A 14,284-nucleotide genomic window follows, 5' to 3' on the forward strand; every position below is an offset into this window, starting at 1 on the left:
CCAAATGCAACACTCTTGCATCCAGTGCCAAGTACCAGAAGACAAACCGAACAGTAAGACAGATGGAAAGAGGCCTATACCGAAAACGCGATATACGAGCATATGTCCAGGGCTGTATGACAGCAAATATCAGGGGTAGGAAGACGAGGAATTGAATTTGCAAGGAGAAAAGGAGAGGGTATGCGTGAATGCGAAATGTCAGGCCATCAAGGATCGTAGCGGTGAAGCGGAGCCGATGAGATTCGTGTCGCTGAAAAGAAAACAGAAAGCATTTGCTGATGACATATATGGGTATGAGAGGGAATGTCGAGCCCTGCGAGTTCCGGCCCGGCAGGGGAGACAGCAGAAAGCACAAAACGCAGATGGGTAGTGTCGTGATTGGGGTCGTTTGAGTTGTTGACAGCCAGGTCAATCCTTGGGGTCCAGCCACTCGTACTCAAAAGAAACAATGAAATGCAGTACGGCAGACCCGAAGAAGGTCATTGGAACCTGTTCACTCCTTCCAGTCCCACACTTGCTTTATAAAGTTTGCCATGTTGACCTTCTTGTTTCTCATATCCTGCACCCACGGATGTTCCAGCATCCGCCAGGGTGTGGCACGTCGAGGAGGTTCTTTTTCCAAGCTGAGGGTCACGTTAGTATAAAAAGGCGAGGCAAATTGAGCCGGGAAGAGGGTACATACCAGCATTCGATGAAGTATTTAAAGTTGTCCGACCAGCGAATGCCATTTTCTGGCTCATCCTTCAACTTGGGAATTGGTTGGCGGACGATGTAGGTGAGGAGATCGATTAGTCCTGCACGGGGCTGCATTTCAGTCCCATCGGCAGGGAAGGGGAATCGGTGCTGCGCGACCTCGAGCAAAGTGACACCGAGGGACCAAACATCGGATGTAATGGTGTATGATTGGCCAGTGATACGTTCGGGGGCCATATAATAGGAAGTACCGATGAAGGTGTTGGCGTCACCCTTGGTGCCGAATTCACCGCTGACACCAAAGTCACAGAGCTTGACTTGGCCATCGCGGCACAGGAGGATGTTGGATGGTTTGATGTCTGTAAAGCATGTTAGCAACATGATCAAGGTGTACCTAGCTGGCATAGTTCTTACCTCGATGGATGATCTTGCGGCTGTGTAGATAGGTCAATCCATTCAAGACACCTTCAGCGACCTTGCCCAGAACCTTCTCTCCAGTGCGACCTCCGAGCTTTTTGACCTCTTTATAGATGCTGTCCAGACTTCCACCTTCGCAGAACTCCATCGCAATGGAGATTGTGCCGGTGGACTTGTCCACAAAAGCACCATAATAGCGACAGATATGGTGCGACGCGCAGTCTTTGTTGAAGTTGAGCTCACGAACGATTTGTTTCTTGACATCAGGGTTCGGGTCCGTCGTGATGATCTAGGTTGAGATGTTTAGTTTCGATCGCCGAGTGTAAAAGTCAAAATGGGGATCGACCTGAGCTACTCACTTTCAATGCGAACACGGTCTTTCCTTCTTTGAGCCTGCATCGGGTGACAGCGCCACCAGCACCCTCTCCAAGACTTCCCAGCTCAACGATCATGTTTTGTTCACTGGCCGCATGCCAGCCTTCGTCATCAAGATCATCCACATCCAGGGGCCGGCCCTTCTCCAAACTCAATTTATCCAGATCTGGAAGGAGGCCGTTCACGCTGTTATCACGATCTCCATTCTCGCGGTCTGAATACACTGAGATCGCCGAGGAGGGGTCTGACGAGCCATCGGGCTGTCGGAGACCCATGGCGAAATTCATAGTCGAATATGAAGAGTTTCCACCCGACGTCCCATTGGTCTGGATTTGTAGTTTGGGCGCACCACTCGACCCGTTTGTACTCAGCGGGGGCGGGGCTGGTCGACCGTTTGTCGACACGAGGGTGGGCTGGGATAGATTCTGCTGAGACCCCATAGGAGTGGCGAGATGCAATCGCGGAGGTGCTGGTCGACCTGAGGGGCGCTGGGGTTGGGGTTGGGTCTGGATTTGAGGTACTGAGGCGGGGGGCGCCATTGCCAATGACGGGTTTGGCGTTGGGTGAGGGGGGAATGCCTAACGTGAGCTTTGGGGCTCGCGGGCTACCATTATTGTCGCGACCGCCAGGGACTGGCGGACGAAGAAGAGGGACAGGGGATGACATGGCGAGACTGTTTTGCCTTTCGCCGGGCAAGAACAACTCGTTTGGATCTGCGAGGGTAGCCACAGTGTCGATGTTGGACCCGTCCGCCTTTGTGATTCCGAGGGGATTGAAGAAAATGGACGAATTGTAGGAATCGAAAATGCTTTGTTTGAAAATGAGATGCAAAGCAAGAGCAAAAGCAGAGGCAAATGCTGAAGAGATAAGGGAAACAAACGAGTGGAGTTGCGAATGGGAAGTTGCCGAGAGAGGATGATGCGGCAGGTGACCAGTTCACTCCACTATATCGGAGGAGTTATAGCATCAAACATACAGCATATACAGAATTTAGAGGATTTACAAGTTTCTGGCAATCATGATGAAATGATTTTCTATTGCTCTCTACGTAAGATCATGAATATTAATAGAGCAACACAGCCGACCACAGTCGGGTTTTGGCGGGGTCCCTATGTTTCAGAAGGCGCCTAAGCTGAAACACATCCTACGCACGGAGTACTCCGTACTGCGCTGGATGTGTGAACTGGCGACCTTCTTAGTCTCTTTACTTCAATTACTTGACTTCACTTGTTCTTAAGAGACGAGACAGAGACGAAAGAGAATTTCTCGAAGAACCATGGTTCAGTTGTGCTAGGTTCCTTCGATTTCGATACAATTGAACACAGTAGTATACATCATTTACTGCATAGTATAGTAGGAGAAGAAGTGTACATTTAACTATTCTCTGGTTACAAGTTTACAAAGCCAACTAGTTATGCATTGCCACAACATACGCAGTACTCCGTAGATAGTTCAAATGTTGTTGCCTTGAGCCGCAATTGCCCATGAGATCTGCCAGCACACTGCTCCCCACTAAAACAAGCCTATTAGAACGCGTCAATCATTCGCCCTACGGTTTACAGCCCTACAACATACCCACTGGAACATCCAGCACTCCCTGTCTATCTCTCTTGTCAACCTTGGAAATATATATTAACGGCCAGATGTATGCTGTCATAAGGGTCTACTTGACGGTCTTGACCCAATCTTGGAAGCCCCTCTGGGTCCTCTCTGCCACGCAAAGATGGGTCCGATGATGACATGAACAGCCCTAATCGATCCGCACCAGTCACATTTCATCCTGCATTCTTTTCCGAACTTCGGGCCTCACTACACGCGCTTAGATATCTTGATTCGGATTGGACCTGACTTGTCTGATCGGAAATCCCGGCGCCAGATCAATATGAGGTCAATTATTATCCACTGGTGCCCAGCAGCGAAGGTTGGTATCACCGCATTAATTCCGCGATCGACTTCTGGTTCAAACGAGACACGGCAAGCCGAGTGTCGATCCGATGGATGGCAAATACGATGAGCCTCAATCATGTGCAACATATTGCCCATGTTGTCCGCCCACTGTGTCTCGCCAAGATGGGAAACTCGCGAAAGGGACGGTCTGGGCGTCTGGCGAATAGCGCCTATGGTTTAAACGTAAAGGCTTGTTCGTGATATGCCATTGGTATTCCTGAAGAACTACCCGATTTCACCGAGAACCTACATCATTGGAAATCTCCGATGTACGAATAGGCACTACGGAGTACAAGTAACAGCATGCGTAGGATACATTTCTAAGTAGGTAGATCCGCTCAGCTCTAGGTACCATCGTTGGCTTTGATTCAAGAGATAGTCCGTCGAGCACCCGATTCCAGCTGGAGACTGGCTCAAGACAGTTCACGATCTACACAGTAAGTACCTATACTCTGTGCAACACAACATCTACACCGAACCCTCGAACTGATTGTGATACAGAGAATTTGTTGCACACGCAGGAGCCTCTGCATTGTCGACGAATACATCGGCGACGCCAACATTCGATGCTGCTCACTGACATTTAGCGCTAACCACGACGCGTCGCTGCTGATCGTCATCGAATCGGGGTGACGGGTAATATATGGGCGGCTATCACATGGAATCGATTGCTGTAGATTCGGCTCGTCGATGTGATGGGATTGCGAGATATGGCGCGGTCGCACCGTCGCAGGTTAAATGTAAGTCTCCAGGTGCTGGTCGTCAAGAATATACTAACTGGTGAATCTTCCAGCGGCCGTGGGAATGGTGGATTCAAGTTTGCGCAAGTCAGTCGTGAAGCCTCGAACAGCAGGCACTCCGCCGGAAGCCAATCACGAACATCCTGGCTAACGGGCTTCTTTATGTCCAATTGTCCATGGACCATGGCACCGCATGAACTTTGAAAAAGTAAGAAAACGTACGGAGTAGAAAGATCAGGACATCTACAGTACACAAAGAGCACCGGGATTCGGAGTACTCCGTCCAATAAGCGGTGAGTTAAGGTCAGGTTTCCCCTGAATATCACCCCCGAAGCCCAATAAGAGTCTCTGTAAAGGCATCCCACGCGATAGTTAGGGAAAGATGAACTTCGCTAAAAGGATCGATCCACTGTTAGGTATTCATTGTTCTACGAACACCCCTATCGTGAGACGCTTACCTCGTGCTCCAACGATCTATGCTCGTACTATATTAAACCTCCCCACCAATAATTTCAACCCACAACCCCGAATATAGCTAAAGATAGTATATCGGCCAGCACCAAAGATCGATATGGGGTCGTTAACAGCATAATCGCACGTTAAAGTAGGAGCTATGCCGATCTATTGAAAAGGGGGCCACGATTCACGAAGCCGAAGAACTCAACAGCGGCATGTGGAGTCTGGGGGCGCCACGAGTCCTAACAAGAAAAACCGCTTGCTTGTTTGACTTTGAACCCCTATCCTGGAGTCAGGACAATAACGACCACGAGGCGCAAAACCCGGGCTCAATGACCATTGGCTGTGCCACATACATCGTATCGTGGACTAGACTGGCGGTCGAACCGCTTGGAGAGATTGATCCGAGGCCTCGACTTGGGAACGGGATGAAGATCGACACGCTTTGATGCTATGGGATATCAACCACGTCCGGTGCTTGTATATGCCAGGTACAGCGCAGCAAGCGTAAAGTAAATTCAGCTGTACTGCGTAAGGCTCGAGCGGTTGGTCGATGTAACAAGAAATCAAAATTACTTCCAATAATGCGCCATGTCAGGGACACCCAATCACATTGACCAGGCGGTAGAGCCCGAGCTTTTGCCTAAATTGCGCTTGGGCACACGTTTCCTCCCCCAATGGCTTAGTCCAGGGGCACGCCACGAGTCGCTAAAGCAAGCATCGTCAAGCACTTAGTCGGAAGTAAAATAATGCGGTCTAGCCGTTATGGCGTGAAAAGTGCGTGAGACATGCCCGTTGCGGGGGCAATTAGGGCGGTTTAATGTTGTGGCGTTACTTGTCTCGGTATGGGATTTGTCGGATAATTTTAATTTGGCTGAGTCGAGATTCTAATATAAAGTGCGGGATGGCAGGGTACTTTGTGGCTGTTGAAGTACGCTTACGGAGTAATCTCCGGAATAACAGCTTCTGCTATTATTATGCCAGATCAAAACAAGAATGAGCATTTCAGACGAGAATATACTCAGGACCCTGGAGCACACATCACAGTCCCCATATTTATGCTCCCGGTACAAAAAGGTAATGTGAAGTGACAATACAAAGTGAAGGTGAGGTCTCGAGTGGCTCAAGACCAAGACCCTTGGCGATGGACATCCGAAGTAGGTAAGGACCGACCTCATTTCACCAGTAAAGTGCAACATCGTGGATTTGCCCTTGCACAAGTACGTGTATGTTTCTCTTGGCGAAATAAATCGCGGGCTGTTCAGGGGTAAGGTGGAGAAGCTGAAGAGACCCACGACGATACAGTCATGAACAAGAACGGGTAGTGGATCGGCGATGACTTTTGAAACACTGTGAGCAATTGGGGAGAATGAGAGACACACAGCAAAAGCAGGGAGAGTGGTCGGCTCAAGCTGTATAGCGAGTCATACTTTCTGAACCCCCTTCAGTATAGATGTTGTGTATGCAGTATCAACGTCAATATCTGTAAGGGCCAATGTCTCCGATGCAAGCGATCAGCGTCATCGGCCAGACGCTAGGAACAACTAGCGGGTCAAAATTACCAGTCGGTCCGATACTTTGTACTGACAATGAAAATAAATAAATAAAAACAACGGACATCGATCCAATCAGAGAATTGAGTCAATTGTGAAGTGATGTAGGTGCCGAAGTTTCAAGTACCTGAGCTATGCGGTGAAAGTAAGTAGAGGAACGAGTACCAAGTACTAATTCAGGTACCGTTGTGATGGGCCTCAATGCCCTAATCCACACCATCCACACCCTCCACCCCAAATCGAGTTCCCCTTTTTCTTTTTCTTATTATTCTGGCTCTTTTTTTGCTTAGGGGGATGGGGACATAACCCAAAACAACCATGCTGATCTCGACACTAATCTCCCCGTTCATACAAAGGCCCCCTGCCTCCCCCATCTCGTTCTTCCTTCTTCCTCTCCCAAGTACATTCTTCGTTGCATAGCATCCAGTCACTCTCTCTCGACTTCGGTCTTCCACTCTTTAAACCACACTCTCTTTCACAACCCAAAAAGCTACGCTTTTTTATATATACCTTTTTGAACAATCACCTTGACGGTTACCGTACATAACATTCAAAATGCGTTTCTCTCTCGCCACTGTTGCCTTCTTCGCCGGCCTTGCCATTGCCGCCCCCGGTGCTGCCGACCAGACCGTCTACGAGACTGACGAGGTCACCATCACCTCCTGCGCTCCTACTGTCACCGACTGCCCCGGCAACGCCGGTGTTGAGCCCACCAGCGCTCCCGTTGCCACCACCACCCCCGCCGCCGGTGGTGAGGTCCCCGTTGTCTCCAGCTCCACCTGGGCTCCCTCCAGCTCTGCCCCCGCTCCCAGCGCTCCTGCTCCTAGCGCTCCCGCCCCCAGCGGCCCCGCTGGTACCCCCGCGGTCTCTTACTCCGTTGTCCCTGTGACCACCTGCGTGCCCACTGTCATCTACTCGACTGTGCCCGTTCCCGTCAGCACCGCCCCTGCCGGTGGTAACGTCCCCCACGTTCCCGGCACCGGTGTTCCCCACGTCCCCACCAGCAAGGGCATGCCCTCCGGCACTGCCTCTGCTTCCCCCTCCGCCTCCTCCCCCGCCTACGCCGGTGGTGCTGGTGCTCTCAGCGGCTCCCTCGGCTTCGCCGGTGCTGCCGCTGCTGCCGCCTTCTTCCTGGCTTAAATGACTTCTTCCGGGTTGGTGATGCCTTTCTGCAACCTAGTTGGATCCCATGGGTTCTAGCCATGGTAGTAGATAGTGTGTCTGCCGGAGTGGTATGACTGGAGGTATAGCGAGAAGAGGATTGTGTTATTTAGGGTCTCTGGTGATTTACTCTTAACAATTGTTGTTTTCTGACTGGATATGTCTATCCCCTTTTTTGCTTTTTGATATACATATTTTCTTTTTTATTTCTTCTCGGGCTCTCCTGGATAGCTTCGGAGTTGTGTGAAGCTCGCTTGGTGGCTTGAGCACGACCTTAATGTAAACCATGACAGCTTTTCTCACTCTCCTTTCCAGCGCCTGTAGCCTATTTGGAATGTATCATTATTTTCACCGTCAATAATTAATGTGTCCTGTGGATTTTGCCTTTATATTCTCATTCCATCTTGATCCTGTAGTCTTGTCAATAGTATTGTCGTAAAGATCCTTTGATGCATCCGCCCTTGCAGACGGGTACATACATCGATCACGATTTCCTACCCCTGACTCCCTCCATGTGTCACAATCCTCCTGTGCTTCTTAGGGCTGACCATAGACGCCCTGGAATTGGAAAGCCTATCTCAGGCTTCCTACGTGACTCTGACCCTCTTCAGTCTCGTAGTCACCGCTACTCTCTTGGCGGACGCCCGGGATACCTTTGTAGGTAGTAGATGCACTAATCATTGCACGTTTAGACTCGTACTGTTTAGTCGACCTATCACGAATACGGATTGAACTAAGGCCGGGCACAGGTTCCCCTTAATGGGAGGTTTCGAATAGATTGTACGACCGAGCCCTTTTGATATGCATGACGACAGTCGTCAGTCTAAATTCCATTATGGCTATCCAAGGTTTATCTTTAGGGCTGCTACTCTTGCAGTACTCAGACTTCCTGAACAGAGCGTCTTTCATGCATATTGTACACCTGCAGACACACGAGTAAACAAGGTTAAGTTCACACGGAGCAAGCGATTGGCAGCCAAAAATAGTGGACTCCACCCCGCAAGTGACCTCAGTGGCGGAATCAACCTTCTTTGGAAGGTTCCTTTACTCCGTAGTACTACGAAGATAAACAAACCTCACGCCTCGGGCTCAGACCCGAGATAACAGTATAAACCCAAGTTCCAACAAAGAAAGGAACGAAAGCACCCCATGTTCCGTTCATTGTTCCAAGAACCAACTTTCAGGCCTCAAGACGTCACGCGAGCATCGCGGTGATCCCAATGCCAGTACCACGGCCCGTGTAATTGCAATCCACAACGAAGACTTGGCCTTCGCATGGTCCTCGTATTTCATCTTCACCCAAAGCCGTGCGATCAGTACTTGAAGTTTATACTCTGTTAGCATAAACGATTGCCGCGATGGCCTAGAGACGCGAATTCCTTTCTCCGATGGATTTGGACCCCAAATAGCACACCGTGGGCTAGTCGATTTTGGGAGTCTGGCGGTCTATCATTGACGACTTTTGTCGTGTCTTTGTGGGACTTCTAAGCGCATTGTCCAGAATAGGAGCGGTATGTTCCTGATTTCGGGCAAAAGATTTCATTTTCAGTAACGATGTCCGATGGAAAGGTGGGAACAATGAAAATCCTACGGCGCCTCTTAAGCCCTATGGCTATGGGCGTCTTCTGCACTGCCTGTGCAGCTTCCTTTATCTCAACCTTTGTTGTTTTTCATGGACAGCCGAGGCATTTGACGATTCTTTCAGACAGATCTACTGTAAGAATGAGCGTTTGACCCCATATTCTGTGCTGGCCTTGGCTTTGGATACGAGTCCTCCACAACGGTCCGCCATTGAAGCCCCCTTCAAAGCGCACATCGCTCGTGTCTAAAGATAGTTCGGTATCGAAATCAAAGCGATCAAGCCAAATGATATACTGTGTACTTGCCGGCATCCTGCATCAGGCCTCTCCACACAATGCATTCTTCGTCTCATCAACGAGCTTCCACGGGACCTCCAAGACACCCCTCCGACCCGCACCCTCCCCTCATGGATCTATCATCCCTCGAGGGTCCCCCGATAGCTGATCCGCCTTTTATTCTTTCACCGGATACGACAAGTCCCCGTATCACCACACCCTCGCCTACTCCCACTCACATTTTGCGCTCAAAACCTCTACCACCACGACCTGTCTCCAGAAACGTCACTCCGTCACAACACCAACACAGACGACATGAACAACCATCCGAATGCCCGAATCCCGACGGCAATTCGAGACAGATGCCAGCCCGTAAACCTACAAACAGTCCATCAGAAGAGCTCGCGCCCGACTGTGACCCACGCCACGAGCACGAATCCTCATCAACACAATCCAGTCCACGCCCCAGACAACCAAGACCCTGTGTGCCGCTGACGTGGCTGGAAGATGAGAAGAAATGGGTCGTGGGCGAGGCTCATCCGCCCACCACCCGGGATCCCCGATTCGAACACGCCGCCTCGTCGGCGCTTTCCCCCGTCTCACCGATGTCGTCGTGTTCGCCTTGTTACGATATGATCCGGCGTCTGGATGAGCACATTGCATATAATAATTATCTTTACCAAGAGGGTGTGCCGAATCATTCTCCGGCGTTCAATTCCCACCGATTCCATCAGGGGTATGGGACGGCGCTGGGGAATGAGCGCGTTGCTAGGTGGGTGGCGATGACTCAGAGGATGGAACAGCATGGCGAGCAGTTTTGAGTACGGCTTTTGTTGAATTTAGCGTTGTAGCCTTTTTCTCATTCTTCTGGCGTTTCGGGAATGATATATCAATTTGGGGCTTAGATCATATGTCCAAGAGGCGGGGACAGCAGGCATCGATGGTATCGATGTAGGGCACAGGGCTGCACTTTGCCTACACAGTATGTATATGCTTGAAGTAGAAGTCAAAATGAGGATTTGGGGAAGGAGCATCCACGGATATACTCATGTAATTCTTCTCCGTATCCATCTTCGTGAAGAGTCTTCCAAAAGTACCTTTAAGTCCGACTCAGCCAAAACTTCCCCAGATATAACAATGACCCCGCGTGGAGAAAGCGAGATCGTACAATGTTCCAAAGGTCATGATGCAGGGGTTCTCGCTCTGTGCACCAGTCACAGCACTGCTGTATGCCTGTCACTTGTAGCAAACTAGCAAACTGCATGGATCCACTGCTCCACCGCGAGTTATCGACAGCCTCGCTGACCATCCCTGCAGGCCTGGTTGAGGGGGTGATGGGATTGTCAGAAGGACAATAATAAGAAGAGGGAAGCTTCTCGAATCAAGTTCTCTTGTTTTTTCTTCCTTTTCTAACCCCCCTCGCGGCTGGGAAGCATCCCGGTCGAAGCATTAGTGACTCCATTGCTCCAGTTCTTTTGCACGCTAACACAGACCAGCAGGTCTTTCCAGCCTCTGAATTATTTGCCAGCCAGTAGCAAAGATTGGACGTATGATAGAACATAAAAGAAGAAAAAAAAGATATAATATAAAGGACGACAGACCCGACTGAATTCCCGGTCTGGTTTTCACCCCGGCATCGAGCATCAAAGGCTTACCAGACCCAGTCCGCATCAGTATAATATCCCTATTAACATGACACGTTATGAGAGGAAGTGAAGAAATGGCCTGGAAAGAATAATATTACAAAGAACTGCATACACTGAGAAGTTGGTTATACACAGTCGTGACAGTCGATTGTTCCTCTCTCTTTCAACCGTGGTTCACTGGAAATCTCCCCGATTCTACCGCCTTCGATCAGAAAAAAAAGTTCCCCACCCCCAATGGGCCAATTCACCCTCTTCTCAAAAAACAAGGACAAGAAGAACGAGAAAGCCAGTCCTCCTCGAAACTCCTCCGCTTCGTCTCCATTACCGACACCCTCCAGATCTCCGACTAAGTCACCTCCTTTGAAGTCCTTCAAGTCGCCCACCAAACCTCCCAAACCCACCAAATCCTCCAAACCATCCCTCTTCTCTTCCCACAGTCGGTCTTCCTCAACCTCCGGACCGACCTTCAATTCGAAATTCTCCCGGTCTTCGCGTGACCAGGACGTACACCCGCTTAATCTTCCGCCCGACGAGCTACATCGTCGTTTGTCGGCCATGGCTGCGTCTAAGGATGAGCAGCGCAGCTCGATGGATATCGACCCCCAAGAACCCCAGAAGAATGGCGTGAACGGCACTGAGGAGCGCAGTCCGACCCCGCCACCGCACCACCCGAACTCAGCATCTGCCGATGAGGCTGATTCCTTCAAGTTGGCCGGAAACAAGTTCTTCAAGGATGGCAATTACTACCGAGCAATCCAGGAATATAACAAGGGTATGCTGTCCTTTTCTATCTTACAGAGGCCCGATGTCTCTTGGTTTGATCTTCAATGAGCGGGGTCGCTGATGATTTTTGTCTATTGCAGCTATCGAGATCAACCCCAACTCGTCCGCCTATCTCTCTAACCGAGCGGCGGCTTACATGTCCGCCAAACAATACGTGAATGCGCTCGACGATGTTCAACGCGCGAGCGAGTTAGATCCTAACAACCCAAAGATCTTGCACCGATGGGCCAAGATTCTGACGAGTCTGGGCCGACCCGCAGAGGCTCTGGACGTATTGTCACGCATCCAACCACCCGCCACCGCCACCGATCGGGCAGCCGCAGAGAAGATGCTGCGCTTCGTTACACAAGCCGAGGAGACTTTGGCCGAAGACCGTGGAGTGTCGATGGTGATCTTCTGTCTTGACCAGGCGCGGCAAGGGCTTGGACAGGGCGTCAAGGAGCCCCGCAAGTGGTCACTTTTGGCGGCTGAGGCCCAGCTGAAGCTGAACAACAACAACTCGCTGGGTAAGGCGCAGGACATCGCTATCAACCTGCTGCGTGAAAACAGCCAGGACCCGGATGCGATGATGATCCGTGCTCGCGCCTTCTATGCGCTTGGTGATTCCGATCAGGCATTGAAACTCTTGAAGATGTGCATCGGGCTGGACCCGGATATGAAGCCAGCGATCAAGCTGCTGCGCATTGTGCAAAAATTGGCCCGCACCAAGGAGGAAGGAAACAATGCCTTCAAGGCGAAGGATTACCACAAGGCTATCGAACTCTGGGCCCAGGCTCTGGAGGTTGACCCCACCAACAAGGATATGAATGCCAAGATTCTGGGTAACCGTGCCCAGGCTTATATCAACCTGAAGGAGTATGACTCTGCTGTGCAGGACTGCACTGAGGCCCTTCGCCTCGATCCCTCATACGTCAAGGCTATGAAGCTCCGTGCCAAGGCCCACGGGGGTGCCGAGAACTGGGAGGAGGCTGTCCGTGATTATAAGAGCGTTGCCGAGAACAACCCCGGCGAGAAGGGCATTGCGGAGGAGATTCGCCGTGCCGAGTTCGAGCTGAAGAAGTCCCAGCGCAAGGACTACTACAAGATTCTTGGAGTCGGCAAGGATGCCACTGATACAGAAATCAAGAAGGCCTACCGCAAGCTGGCTATTCAATACCACCCCGATAAGAACCGTGACGGTGAAGCGGGCGATGAGAAGTTCAAGGAAATTGGTGAAGCCTATGAGACTTTGATCGATTCTCAGTAAGTTTACTCTGAAATTTCTTACCCCGGGTGTAAACGCGCAGTGCTAACCTATTTTCAGAAAACGTGCTGCATATGATAACGGAGACGACTTGATGGATCCATCTGACATGTTCGGCGGTGGTGGTTTCGGCGGCGGCGGTTTCGGTGGTTTCGGTGGCATGGGTGGTATGGGTGGTATGGGCGGCGCAAGCCACGTCAACATTGACCCCAACATTCTCTTCAATATGATGAACGGCGGCGGTGGTGGAGGCTTCTCTTCCGCTGGCGGCAATCCCTTCGGTGGTCACTCCCACGGCGGCGGCTTCCCATTCTAGTTGGACCTAAACCCATCTTGTTTAAGTCGTTCCCATCCACCGATTCTTCACTTCTTTGTCCGATTACGACGGACCCCAAAACAGGCATTCGCATGTCTACCGGAGTTGGAGTTACACCTCGATAGTTTTCACATTTCGTCTGTGGAGATATTGGGGCTTCGTTTTTCTTTTTGCCTCCCACCATATCACGATTTTGCTCACCCATGTCTCCGCGGAGACACCATATGATTCCCGACATGATAGATTTGACGTTTTTCTTCCATTTTGTGTTCTAAATCTTCCTCTTTTTCCTCCTTTCCTCTTGGCCTCTTTCGGACTATGTACATGGTACAGGGACAGCATTTCATGGACGGTGGATCTTGGACTACATGTATACAGAATACCTACATCCTGCCATACATTCAGCAACCCATTTCTGATGTTCACTTATGTGCCTTTCTATCCTCGGTCTCGGTCGATCTAGAGAGATCTGCTTTGTACATTCTGTGTTGGTTTTACACTGCAATATTGCTTGTATGCGAAACGTCGAAGACTACGGCGATTACTGGGCAGAGGGCCTGCTCTCGTGGAGGCTCCTGCTCGGTGTAATCTGTGTAGTGTGTTCGTTATTGTTCTTCTCTACCTTCTAGGAGTGTGCGCGTTGGGCCTTGGCGGTCACATGACCGCCATCCTCGATTGGCCCAAGAATATGTACATGTTGCACCAATTCCAACATTCTGGGATTGTCGTTATTGCTTGTTGCTCTTACGGGTTACGTGTTATACGTGGTGTGTATACATCAAGAGGATTCTGATGAGACCAATGACTTTCAATGGATCCTTTATTCAACTTAAAATCCACTCGACGTCACTCTCAAAGCTCGTTTCTACTGAACATATCCAACTGGCAACATCTACACGATAACTAGGTACCTATTCCAGACTTGTTGCGCGGTTTGGTCGACTCCAAACATTTCCATGCATTAAACTCTGGGTGATCGGTGATCGGTGATCGGAGGTTTGTTCGGATCTGATGTGACGTTGGTGATCATGGATCTGCGAATCCTTACTTGCAAGTTGCAAGGGACCTTCCGATCCTATCTTGATCGACCCTTACTTG

General features: G+C 50.4%; 4 protein-coding genes across 4 annotated transcripts; 3 read left to right on the plus strand and 1 right to left on the minus strand.

Moving 5' to 3' along the window:
- Positions 1-493: 493 nt before the first annotated feature.
- On the minus strand, positions 494-2,024 carry N7515_006908 (dual-specificity mitogen-activated protein kinase kinase; the record flags this gene model as incomplete). Its single annotated transcript, XM_056667652.1, has 4 exons — positions 494-623; positions 683-1,052; positions 1,108-1,399; positions 1,470-2,024. 4 exons carry the CDS (start codon positions 2,022-2,024, stop codon positions 494-496), a joined length of 1,347 nt encoding a protein of 448 aa, XP_056521248.1.
- A 4,712-nt stretch (positions 2,025-6,736) lies between these two features.
- Positions 6,737-7,321, plus strand: N7515_006909 (GPI anchored serine-rich protein; the record flags this gene model as incomplete). The annotated part of the gene is made up of 1 exon (XM_056667653.1): positions 6,737-7,321. One exon carries the CDS (start codon positions 6,737-6,739, stop codon positions 7,319-7,321), a length of 585 nt encoding a protein of 194 aa, XP_056521249.1.
- A 1,936-nt stretch (positions 7,322-9,257) lies between these two features.
- N7515_006910 (uncharacterized protein) lies at positions 9,258-10,019 on the plus strand (the record flags this gene model as incomplete). Its single annotated transcript, XM_056667654.1, has 1 exon — positions 9,258-10,019. The coding sequence occupies one exon, from the start codon at positions 9,258-9,260 to the stop codon at positions 10,017-10,019; it is 762 nt and encodes a 253-aa protein (XP_056521250.1).
- A 1,059-nt stretch (positions 10,020-11,078) lies between these two features.
- N7515_006911 (DnaJ and TPR domain protein) lies at positions 11,079-13,186 on the plus strand (the record flags this gene model as incomplete). Its single annotated transcript, XM_056667655.1, has 3 exons — positions 11,079-11,616; positions 11,708-12,869; positions 12,931-13,186. 3 exons carry the CDS (start codon positions 11,079-11,081, stop codon positions 13,184-13,186), a joined length of 1,956 nt encoding a protein of 651 aa, XP_056521251.1.
- Positions 13,187-14,284: the final 1,098 nt, after the last annotated feature.

This window comes from Penicillium bovifimosum (genome assembly GCF_028826915.1).
Source record: "Penicillium bovifimosum strain IBT 22155 chromosome Unknown utg000005l_segment0_segment0, whole genome shotgun sequence".
Lineage (NCBI taxonomy): Eukaryota > Fungi > Ascomycota > Eurotiomycetes > Eurotiales > Aspergillaceae > Penicillium > Penicillium bovifimosum.